We start from the raw sequence: 11621 nt of genomic DNA, 5'->3' as shown, positions 1-11621 counted from the left end.
CGACTCCCAAAACCTATCACTGAAGTATTTCCCACTTGCATTCCTGCCACCAATCCTCAGACTCCCTTTCACCCCCCCAAAATACAATCAATGCATCAGGAGAGACAAGGGGGTGGGGGAAAGGTCTAGCTCCTTTTCCAGATCTATAGGACGTGGATCAAAAGGTTTATCAGTGTCAATGGAATCATTGTCCGAGTTGTCCTGTTCCTGTGCTTGGTCTAAACGTATTACCTTTGTTAAGTGGTTTAATCCAGGGCGATATTGTCCGTTCCAAGCGCTGTAAAAAGCGAAATCTAGATGCTAGATCCTGAATTTGTTACCTGACATTAATGCAAAACAGAAATCATCACGCAGTTTTTATTTCATTCTGTAGGGTCGGTGTCGGTATCAGTTGTCTGCGGTAAAGGTTCACGGAAAGGTCGTACATTCTTTGCTGGGATCCATCTGGGTCCTTTTCTGTGGAGACACAAGCTAACCTTTTCCCCATGTAACAAGAGGATATGGTCCCATAATTTACCTGTTCTGGGTTCTCGAACCAATACTGGGGCTTTAACCCGTGCCTCGAAGGAGGTATTTGCAGTAAAATGTCGAACTGTCGGTGGGTTGTTATCTATTAAAGAACAATTTAAAAAATTAAAAACATACAATGCTTTCTGTAACCGTTCCTCCGGAATAGCCATTCCCCCTTTTGTTGTTGTAATAGACGTTTTAGAGACTGATGAGACCGTTCACGAGAGATTGACCGGTGGGGGAATGAGGAATGCCAGTAATATGAGTTATACCCCATAGGGCAAAAAAGGTTTTTATAGTTTGTTGAAACATAAGCTGGACCATTATCTGTCTTTATCTTGAGGGAATACCCAAAGTAGCAAAAGCACGCATTAAATGTCTACGAACATCTCGGGCCTTTTCTCCTGTGTGACAAGAGGCAAACAAGGCACCTGAAAATGTATCAATGGAAGAGTGGATATATTTAAGGTTACCAAATTCAGAATAATGTGTGACATCTGTTTGCCATAATTGTAGGCTTTGTAATCCTCTAGGGTTAAGTCCTGCAGCAATTGATGGGAAAGAATGTTTTTGACAATCAGGACAGACAGCAATAATATTTGACGCTTGTTGAGAAGTAAGGTCAAACTGTCGCTTAAGAGCTCCAGCATTTTGATGGAAAAAAGAGCGACTCAGTTTAGCTTGTGCAATGCGGTCTGGCAATACTTGAACTGGTAACGTCAACAGATCAGCTCGTCGATTGCCTTCTGCCAGAAAACCAGGTAGTGAGGTATGAGATCTAATATGCATAACAAAATAAGGTGCAGATCGAGAGTCCAAAAGGAAAATAAGTTCCTGTAACAGGGTAAAAAGTTGTGAATGTGAAACATTCCGCAGCACAGAAGCTTTGGCTCGTGTAACAATACCTGCAACATAAGCTGAATCAGTAACAAGCTTGAGTGGTACGTTCCATTTTCGGAAAACGCAAACAACTGCATTCAGTTCTCCTATTTGAGGTGAACCGGAGACTGTCTCTATGTCCGAGTCCCATCGTCTCCGTTGATCATCCCACCATAGGAGAACAGATTTATGTGATTTGCCTGATCCATCTGTAAAGACAGTAAGTGCCTGTAAGGGTTGTTCGCTTCTTTTGGGTTTTAACATCAGACAAAAGTCAATGTTAAACAGTGTGTGTGAAGGTGGATGAGAACTTAGTTGACCTGTATAGTCAGCAAGTGCCATAACAAAGGTGTCTGATTGCTGATAAAGCCATTGTAAGTATACCGTTGTTATTGGTAGACAAATACAGACAAAATCCTTCCCTGATAAGGTTAACAGGCGTGATCTAGCTTTAACAATCAGAGAGGCAAACATTTCATGTTGTGCCAAAATAGTTTTTGTAGACTGGTTAGGTAAAAAGATCCATTCAATAATTAACAGGGGGTCTGAGTTCTGAAGGTCCCATTGCAATATCAGGGCATGAGGCTGTCGTACAGGGTTTAAAATAATCAAGTTAAAAGGTAGTTCAGGGGCCCATCGGTGGGCCTGTCGAGAAGCAATAGCTGAGGCAACCTTTTGTAAAGATGCATCTGCTTCAGAGTTAAGATTACGTGGGGAACAAAGATTAGTGTCCCCTTTTAAGTAGGTCAAACAGAGGACCCAAGTCTGTATTAGAAATTCCCAATAGTGGTCGAACCCAATTTATTGTTCCCAGTAATTTTTGTGCATCGTGCAGGTTTTTTACATTGGTATTGATCTGCAATGGTTGAGGAACAATAGTTTGTGCTCTTATTCGCCAGCCCAGATATTTCCAAGGGGGAAACTTCTGGACTTTTTCTGGTGCTATAGAGAGACCTGCCGAATTCACGGCATCTGCGACAAGGGCTACAGCTTCCTCCATGACTTTGTGATGTTGTGCTGCCACTAAAAGTTCATCCATATAATGATACAATAACACAGTAGGCATAGCGTTTCGGACAGGACTGAGTATTTTCGCAACATACCATTGACACATTGTAGGGCTATTTTTCATACCTTGTGGCAGTACAACCCACTGATATCTGTGCAACGGAGCTTGCATGTTGATGCTTGGAATTGAAAAGGCAAATTTTGGGGCATCATCTGGATGCAACGGGATACTGAAAAAAACAATCTTTAAGATCTATGACAGTTAGATGCCAATGTCGAGGGATCATAGCTGGGGACGGGAGCCTGGGTTGGAGGGCTCCCATATCTTCCATAGCATCATTAATTTTTCTGAGATCATGGAGCAAGCGCCACTTGCCAGTTTGTTTTTTAATAACAAAACCTGGTGAATTCCATGGGCTAGTAGAAGGTTCAATGTGTCCTTGGGACAGTTGTTCTGAGACTAAGTTTTGAAGTGCGCGAAGTTTTTCCAAAGGAAGGGGCCATTGATCCACCCAAATAGGAGCATCAGTTTTCCAGGTTATTTTTAGGGTGTCGCGCACTTCAATGGCCCCATCTAAAAATGTGTTTGGATAGACATCCCCCATTGTGACAATACGTCACGTCCCCACAAAACCATAGGGACTGGTAGCACAAAAGGTTTAACAGAAGCCACATGTCCCTCTGGTCCTTGAATTCGAATTAGTTCCAAACTCTGACGACTGTTACCGGTCCCCCCTATCCCAGCCAGTGTCTGAGAGACATTAGTCAGTGGCCATTGCGGAGGCCATTTGGCTTGAGAAATTACTGTGACATCAGCTCCAGTGTCAATGATTCCATTTAGTGCTATTTGTTGGTCATTGTAAATAAGGGTACACTGATACATAGGTCGCTGTGGAGAAATAGATTGTACCCACAAAATGTGAGGTAACCCTGTGGATCCAAAACCTGCTCTCCTCTGCGGAGGATGATCAGTGATAAGAGAGCTTACCCTTGCCGGAATCAGAATCAATTGCGCTATTCGACTACCCTGAGGTATCGTACAAGGTGGAAACGGAGTCCATGCCATGATTTTGATTTCGTCCACGCTGTCAGAGTCAATAACACCTGGTAAAACAAAGAGACCAGACGATGTTGTGGAAGATCTACCAATTAATAGAGCTTGTGTATCGGGGGGTAATGGTCCTTTGACATTTGTTGATAATAAATGAACCGAGGAATCGAGCAGTGTTACTGTGTGTGAGGTTGCCAGGTCCAATCCGGCGCTGCCTGAGGTTGCTGGACAGGGACTTGAGGTGTCGGTGCTTCTCTCCGAGGTTGTTGAAATGTCAGCTGTGGCGCTTGTGTCTGCGCGCGTCGCTGCCCCGCGCTCCGCGGTCGGTTTCCCTGTATCGGTTGTCCCTGGAAGTCATACTTAGATCGACATTGATTAGCATAATGACGCCCTTTCTGACATGTCGGACAAACTCCAGGACCAGGAGGTTGTTGTCTATTCCCTGCAGCCCAAGCAAGACAATTTCTCTTTAGATGACCAGGCTTACCACAACCATAGCAATTCCCCACACCACGCATCGCTGCAAAAGCAGCAGCCATAGCTTCAAACTTGTGGTCAACCGTACCGATTCGGTTCCATGCTTTCACTATTTCCACCAAAGTGGGGTTCGGGTTGGGAAGAGACTTCAATAGCCTTTTACAATCAACATTAGCATTTTCAACAGGTAGTTTTGTTAACAATATATCCCGAGCTTCCGCATTATCTACTTGACGTTCCAAAGCCTGTTTTAGTCTATCAATAAACTGCATATAAGGTTCTCGAGACTCCTGAGTGATGTTAGTAAAAGCTTTTTGTGGCTTTTGTACGTCAGGAACCTGGAAAAAAGCCTTTTTGGCCTCTTCTCTAATTGCCTCGAGAGCCGCACGGGGGCAGTGTTGAGCCTGCGCTACAGGATCAGCATGTGCACCGGTGCCCGTACGATGCTCTATTGTCAGTGCAGCTAATGCAGCATCATTGTGATTGACATACGTGAGCAGGAGTGCTTGCAGTCCCCCTCTCCAATGCGACTCCCATAACGTGTACTGAGTTGGGGTTAGTAGCAATCGTGCTAAAGATTTCAAATCATGAGGAGTCATGACATAAGTATCAAACACAGAAGATAACAGACTTATAAACTAGGGAGAAGACATACCATGTTCCGTAACCGTGTGGTGCAGCTCTTTAACAACCGAAAAAGAAAGAGCCTCCCATCGTGCTCCCCCTGCCCGACCCTGAGAATACAAGACCAGAGCAACTATAGTTTTAGCCATTTCTAAATCCTCCTCCTTTAAGGCTTGTTTCTTTATTTTTGCCCACACATCACGCAGATCAGGAGGCTATAAATCAGGTTCTTGTTCAGGGTCTACTGGTCCCGGGTCAAAGGGATCTTCTTCTGGCGGATACTCCACTGCATTGACACCCAGGTTTCTAGAGCACTGTGACTTAGAGGCTGATAAGGAAAGAGCTATAGGAGCTTGCGATTCCTCCTGCTCTCCTTCCTCTGCCTTTTCTTCCTGTGCTTTCATAGTCTCAAAAATAACTCTCCATGAAGAGAGCAGACAGTGGGACTCAGTATTGCCTTTTGTCGCAGAATCCCACAATTTCACCCCTGTGTCGTCCCAACGTTCCAGCGTAAAAATTGTAGATGCAGTCACTGCGGGCATATTTACTTGCACCCACTTGAGCATTGCTTTAAGGTCTTGCCCAGAAATACTTTTCTTATGTTTGTTAAGGAGACCTTGCATAAGCTCATATACGTCTCTTTCTGAGGACGAAACCTGATTCCCCATTACGGATTTCCCACAGCTCACCTCTCAGCTCCGGAGGGATTTCTGGCCGGCCGGCTCCTGCTTCCTTTCAGCGGATCATTCCAAGTTCTGTGGGATTCGCTGCATGTCGCTCAGTTAGGCGATTCGAGAGTCCCTCCACATCAGATCCTTCACCGGATCACGTCGGGTCACCAATTTGCTGCGAATGAAGAGACGGGACGCAGCTTGATGCAAGCAAATGTTCGTTTATTGTACCAAAGCATGAGCTTATATACACTTTCAAAAGCTGCACGTTTAAAACTGGTTCTTGAAGCTAAGCCTTGTATACCAGGCAATCCCTGATTGGTGGTTAACTATCATCAATTAACAGCAAGGTGTTACTGCTCCTTGGCGCCATCCTTGGCGCCATCTGTCTCCCACTCCCCTGTGCTCTGTAAACATGTCTCATCATGTTAATTGCTGTCTAGAAAAGCTCGAGCACATTCCCCTCAGCTAACTGATTGCAACGCATGGTCCTAGTTTCCAGCCCGCTCCTGCAGTCTGCCTGCAATCTGCTTCCTCCGGCAGGTGCCGGGCGTGGAAGTCCTGGCCTTGCACACAAGACTGAAGAGGACTGGTGCCTGGTTAGCCACAGAACTGAAACACTTTATTGCAGGGACTCAGCCAGCTGAGCTCTTCCGTTGAGAGGAGCGCGGGCAGGACAGAGCAGGCCTTTGACACTGAGGCTGCCTTTGCATCAGCAGGCATTGCCCCAGCGGGAAATGGTGGTGGTGGTGCGCTGCAGCCAGCCCTGGATCCTCTCCGTCCTGCTGATCAAACCTTTTCTCCTATTAGGAACTGCACCAACTTCTGCAGCCAAGAAAGGAAATCCCACAGCTTCTGCACTGGAAGTGGGCAGGGTATAAACCTTCCTGCTTCTGTTGGTGTTGGCCTGTGAACGGGGGTGGAGGTGAAGGCTGGCTGCGGCCTTGCAGTAGTCGCTACTGCTGTGTGCAGGCCCATCTGTTCCAGGATCCAGTTGTAGAAGTGCTGGGTGGAGGTGTAGACTCCGGGCTTCTTTGCTCTCGCACAGCCCATCCCCCAGCTGGTCAGGCCAACAAGCCAGAAGTAGTCAGCGCTCTTGTCTTGGCACACAAGAGGCCCACCGCTGTCCCCCTGCAGCAGAGGAGAGAGGATGAAGGGGTTGTTGGGTGGCCACCGTCAGCCCAGTGGCTGGCTCCTTCCCTCTCATGGCACTTCCAGAGCTGTATTTAGTGGCCAGCCAAGCTCTGGAGAAGCTTTCCTGGGAGGGGGCGGTGGGCCTGTAAGGCAGGGCTCGCTCTTCCTGCGGCACGTTGGTGCTGCAGGTGTGTCAGGAGGCTGTGTCTGGCTTGGGATGGTGAAGCTCTGGGCTGCCAAGGGCACTGGGTGGGCATTGTGAACAAAGTGCCAGGCCTCTGGGACAAGGCAGGCAGGCCCTGGGCAAAGGCCCTACCCATGGGGAAATGGGTTTAGGCCCTCAGCAGTGGGGACACAGCAATGGGAGTGTGAGTGGCCAGGAAAAGCCCGTGACGGTGCAGGTTTGGGCGGTTGTGGCGGGGCTGCCCGTGCTGCCGGGGCTTGGCTTGTAGCACGCTCCTACCTGGCAGGTGTCGATGCCACCCTGCGGATAGCCAGCACAGATGTTGTGGGTGTGGATGGCCCCTCTGTACCAGCCGCTGCTGTTACAGACCCCGGCATCAATGAGGTGGACCTGGGCCTCCTGCAGCACATACGCCGATCCTCCAGCTGTGAAGAGCACAGAAAGGAATGAACTCCCAGCAGCTCATTGCCAGTTCTCCTTCCCTGCGTGACTGAAGCCCTATCCCGGGGCTTGGCTTTGCATGTGGGGAGGCGCTGGACCGCTCCTTCCTTTCTGCCTTGCTCTGGGTCAGTGGCTCACGCCCCCCTCTCTAAGAGGCATACGTCCCCACAGCCTGATTCTGGCTTTCGCCCCTGCTGTCAGGAAGAGCAACCTGCCTCCCCAAGCTGGCCAAGCTTGCACTCGCAACGTGACTACATTTTGGGAGCTCACCTCTTGCAGTCCTGGCACCCCAGCCACTGACGTAGCACTCTGTCAGCTCCGAGACTCTCAGCGAGGCATCGGGCACGCAGGCAAGCTGTACGTAGCTGTTGCACTGGACAGGCTGCTCCAGTTCCAGCAAGGCAATGTCGTTCCTCCGTGTGATATTACTGAAGTGCTGGTGAACCAGCAGCTGCTTGATGTTGCGCACCTGGGCCTCAGGTCCCAGCTGGGTCAGCCGGGTGGCACCTACCACCACCTGCCACATGGTGATGTTCCTGGAAGGCAGATGGAGAGAGGGCTCAGAGGGAGCAGAGCCACATGCTGCAGCAGCACAGCAGTCGCCCTGCCTTCTGCTTGGCAAGGCAGAGAGGAAAGCAGTGCTTGGGAGGGTGCGACAGACCACGTGCTCCTTGGGCTCAAGCAGTGTCGAGCTGGAGGCTGCTGGGAAGCAGTGGCATGAGCCCAGCCTTCTCCTGAGCAGCCTCTCAGGTGGCTGCGGAGTGCCCAGGCACTGGGCGTACTGCAGGGCAACGGGACGGGAGCAGCACGTGCTTTTGCACTCAGGGCACCTGCTAGAGTGTGGGGCTAGCCCCGATCCCTGGTCCTCCTTACCTGGCCTCGATGAAGCAGTGGGCTGATGTGAGGACCCACTGTGGGCTGATGAGGGAACCCCCGCAGATGTGCGCCGTGCCTCCTTCCAAGGGAGCCTCGATGCTGACGATCCAGGGCCAGGCCCCTGGCTGGGCATCTGTGCCACCCACAACGCGCGACATGCCGTAGTGAAAAGCCGCAGGCCGAAGGCCGCAGGTGCCTCTGTAACCAGAAACTCCATTCTGGTTAGCTCCATGGAAGCTTGTGCCATTCCGGCTAAAGGCCAGCTGTCTTCCCTCCCCTCAAGGCATGGCCAGAAGGGCCGAGGAAACCCGTGGGGTGCGTGCCCGCTCCCCTTTCCCTGCTTTCTGCTTCAGCCCGTAGACGAGTTGTGCCGGCAGCCTGGATGCTGTCAGGGACCTGAGCCTCCCAGATGGCCTTCAAGAACCTCTGGGGAGGCCATGGGGGACAAGCAGGACCCCTCCAGAGAAGCTCACAAGGGTTGCCCAATGTCCCTCCCAGAGCCTCGGGCCACTTACCCACAGCTATCCCATGTGCCGTGCACAGGACAGCACACGGCCAGCAGGACAACGAGGAGGAGGAGAACATCCATCACTACCAGCAACATGTGGCAGCTGCAAGAACGAAGGCTTGTCGCCACCACTACGGCCACCGACAGAGTGCCCGCAGGATTCCCGTTCCTGGGGTACCCTTGGACACGGGGCTGATGTCACAGAGTGCCTGGTTCCAGGTGCTGGGCGTGGTGGCGGTGGGGGAGGGATGGGGGGCAACAGGAGGGGTTCCAAGCAGGACTGGAGGCGGAAGCTGGGATCGCACACCCCTGACAGAGCCCCACGCAATGCCCTGCTTGCACGATCAGGGTGGGCAGGCCCCGTGGCAGGCAGCAGCGCCTGGCTCCCAGCTCTGCCTGCTAACAGCTCACAGGGCAACACCCAGCGTGGCCTCGCAGCCTCTTTGGGGAGTTCCCTGCCGCCCTGCTCTCTGCAGCCCTGTGCCACCGGCTCCTTCCCAACAAACAGACACACAACAAAGAACACAATGACTACAGCAGCATGTGCGTGCTTGGGTGTTGAAGAGCCAATCTGTTGATGGCCATGGCAGCCAAGCAGTGCTGGGCAAGCCAAATAAGCCAAGCACAGCCCAGCAACGTCAACCTTCCTGCACAAAGCACAGTGAAATGCAGGTGCAGCACACTCCTCACTGGCTATGTCAGCCACAGCAACGCGCTCTGGCAGGTGTCATATCCTTGCTGTCTGTGGGTTGGATTGCTGTTCTGGGCACCCACTGACCATGGCACTTGTGGCAAGGGCAATCAACGTGAAGCTCTAGAGAGAGAAGGATGCTCCTGCTCGCAGCCCAACGTGCCATTGTTCACAGCTTTGCAAGAGCTTGCATCAGTCTCACCTCGTCAGTCTGTCTTCTGCCGCTTACTGAAGGAGCCTTGCTCACTCTCCTGCTGGAGTGCAGGAGAGAAGCAGGAGCCAGGCACGTGCATTGCATTTGCACAGCAGGGCTAGGTCCCTGGAGGGTCGAGGGCAATGGCTTGAAGGTTGGCAGCCTCCAAGCTTGTGAAAGGTGCGGCAGCTCCCTGCTGCCATCCTGGCTTCTGTGGTGAGGCATAAGGCGCACAGCGGAGGGAGCAATCGGGTCCCGAGGAGGAGGACCACGCAGGCTCTGTCTGAAAGTGGAAGAGCTGCTCTCAAGGCCCTTGAGGTGCAGCAGGGCTTCCTAGGCCCCAGAACTGGCCTCCAAGCAAGCGGGCTCAAGGCTGCTTTGTGTTTTGAAAAGGGACCGGCAGCCGGTTCCCACGTGTCTGCTGAGAGCAGGCAGAAGGCAGCCTTGGAGAAGACAACTTGTCTGCTGGGGAAACCCTGCTCTTTCAGCACCGGTTTTGGCAGGTGGCTAGTGGGGAATGCCATCAGAGGTGGCCACACTTCACAGACGCTTGAAGGAAGAGATTGGGGTCATTTGGCGGAGAGGACTCTGGCAGGGACAGCAGTTCCCAGGCAAGCTCGTCAGTAATGGCACACAAGTCCAAGGTGACCTAGCTAACAACACCCAAAGACCACGTGTGTTGACAGATGGGGCAAACCTGGGAGCAAAGGGGGGGGTGGGAAATAACCGGGCTTGGCCCCGTGTCTGGGAGGAGAGCAGGGCTGAGAGAGGCAGGACTCAGGGAAGATGAGGGGCACGTATAAGCACGGCAAATGGAGAGAAGGGGGGATCAAGGAGCCGGTCACACAGAAGCAAAGTGCTGGCTGCCTTGCTTGCCTGAGCCCTGCGCCTAATCACCACAGTACCCACTGGCTTCTTTTGGAGAGCCACCCCAAAGCCCTTCCTGTGTGGTCCCATTCTGCACCTGCCACACGGTGGGTCCCCAGGCCTGGCTGCTAGCAAAGGCCGACGGCAAGACAGGCCACAGGCAGCCAGCACTTGGAAAGCCCCAGTGTCTCGGGCCAGCTGCTGCTGGGAGCCCTGTGCGCGTGCACAGCTCACTAGTGAACCTGAAGCTGGACGAGGTGACAAGCAAGAGGGGAGAGAGAGCCTCTCAGGCATGTGGATGGCCTGCGGTGTCAGCCGACGTGCCTGCTCAGCCCCAGCGTCCCCACCTTGCAAGAGGACCAGGCCTGCCAACCACTGGCCACCTCTCCACCTCCCAGAGGCAGGAAGGACTTGGAGGTGCTTGAGCATGCATGCCCTCAGCTGCTGCCCACCTAGGCATGCCCCCCCTGCGGGAGCTGCAGAAGGGCCTGCCTCTGAAGCTGCCAGGACCGTCCTCCTCTTGCTCTGTGCTTGGGCCCCGGCAAGCCATGGTGCTGCAGCTCCCAGCTCTGTTCCTACCCAGGACTGCAGGGCATGCCTCCAGCTGAACTGGGATCTCTGGAAACATGGGCATGCCCTTTGCTTCCTCTTGATCATGCAGTGAAAGGAGTTCTTATGGCTCTGCGGATGATGCTGGAGCATGCTCCCTCCCCAAACAAGTCCGGCTTTCTGTCCAGAGGCCTCAGGTGTTCCTCGTAGCACAGAGCGCAACTCCCCTGCACTCCTAGCAGGCTTGGTGCGGCAAATGAAGAGACGGGACGCAGCTTGATGCAAGCAAGTTGTCCGTTTATTAGTGATTTTCTTACACATATATACGTTTCTACCTTCTACATATTACACACTGATTGGTTAAATCTTAAGCGTAAAAAACACTGATTGGTTGATATTTAAGGCACACCGTTAAAACAATAGGAACTTATTGGTTTACCTTGACCTAGCAACAATTTCTATTCCAAAATTAGGGGGCTTCTTTCTACCCGGCTTTCTTGATTAACAAAGTTACTTATCGGCGCTATGCGTTCCCTTACCTGGCTACTTGTTTCTCTGTCCGTCTGGTTGCCTCCTCAACTGTAACGGCTCAGGGGTCTGCAGTTAGCTTGTTCCTTTGTTCCCAGGGCTAGTGCCCTACAAGTTCTAACAAGTCTCTATTCATCAGGCTATCAGTACTTGGACTCTTGTCCTTGAGGCATTGTCCTACACCAGCCCTAACTTTAGCCTCCGTCTGCAATATCATGACCCTATCCACTACACTATAGTGGTTGGAACCACTGATTTTTTGCCCATTCTCACCTTGGGGAGCTCGGCGAGCATGATAGGTTCCCCAAAATCATCCAGTTTATATAACTCCGGCCCATACTTTAGTGGGGGAAACATCACGAACCTCTGTAGAAGTGTGGGCACTCCTTTCACCAAAGAGGGGTTATTTTGTCCTGAGATGGCCTCACTG

At 51.8% G+C, this 11621-nt stretch overlaps 2 protein-coding genes across 2 annotated transcripts; both read right to left on the bottom strand.

Moving 5' to 3' along the window:
• Positions 1–2159: 2159 nt before the first annotated feature.
• LOC119145948 (endogenous retrovirus group K member 5 Gag polyprotein-like) lies at positions 2160–4808 on the bottom strand. Its single transcript, XM_037382804.1, has 2 exons — positions 3629–4808; positions 2160–3501 (listed from the first exon to the last, which is right to left on the bottom strand). The coding sequence occupies exons 1-2, from the start codon at positions 4522–4524 to the stop codon at positions 3492–3494; spliced, it is 906 nt and encodes a 301-aa protein (XP_037238701.1). The 5' UTR covers positions 4525–4808; the 3' UTR covers positions 2160–3491.
• Positions 4809–5957: 1149 nt separating this feature from the next.
• LOC119145943 (acrosin-like) lies at positions 5958–8870 on the bottom strand. The gene is made up of 5 exons (XM_037382797.1): positions 8371–8870; positions 7853–8053; positions 7250–7515; positions 6818–6963; positions 5958–6351 (listed from the first exon to the last, which is right to left on the bottom strand). The coding sequence occupies exons 1-5, from the start codon at positions 8457–8459 to the stop codon at positions 6010–6012; spliced, it is 1044 nt and encodes a 347-aa protein (XP_037238694.1). The 5' UTR covers positions 8460–8870; the 3' UTR covers positions 5958–6009.
• Between the last annotated feature and the right edge of the window lie 2751 nt (positions 8871–11621).

The sequence above is a fragment of the Falco rusticolus genome, chromosome 4 (genome assembly GCF_015220075.1).
Source record: "Falco rusticolus isolate bFalRus1 chromosome 4, bFalRus1.pri, whole genome shotgun sequence".
Classification (NCBI taxonomy): Eukaryota; Metazoa; Chordata; class Aves; order Falconiformes; family Falconidae; genus Falco; species Falco rusticolus.
Note: the sequence above shows the minus strand (reverse complement) of the source record. Positions and strands in the feature narration are given on the sequence as shown.

Coding starts and splice junctions, on each gene's coding strand:
- LOC119145948 (XM_037382804.1), bottom strand. CDS start 4,524: ATGACTCCTCATGATTTGAAATCTTTAGCACGATTGCTACTAACCCCA.
- LOC119145943 (XM_037382797.1), bottom strand. CDS start 8,459: ATGTTGCTGGTAGTGATGGATGTTCTCCTCCTCCTCGTTGTCCTGCTG. Junction 6,964..7,249: donor GGGTGCCAGGACTGCAAGAG/GTGAGCTCCCAA, acceptor TGCTCTTCACAG/CTGGAGGATCGGCGTATGTG. Junction 6,352..6,817: donor GTGGCATCGACACCTGCCAG/GTAGGAGCGTGC, acceptor CCTCTGCTGCAG/GGGGACAGCGGTGGGCCTCT.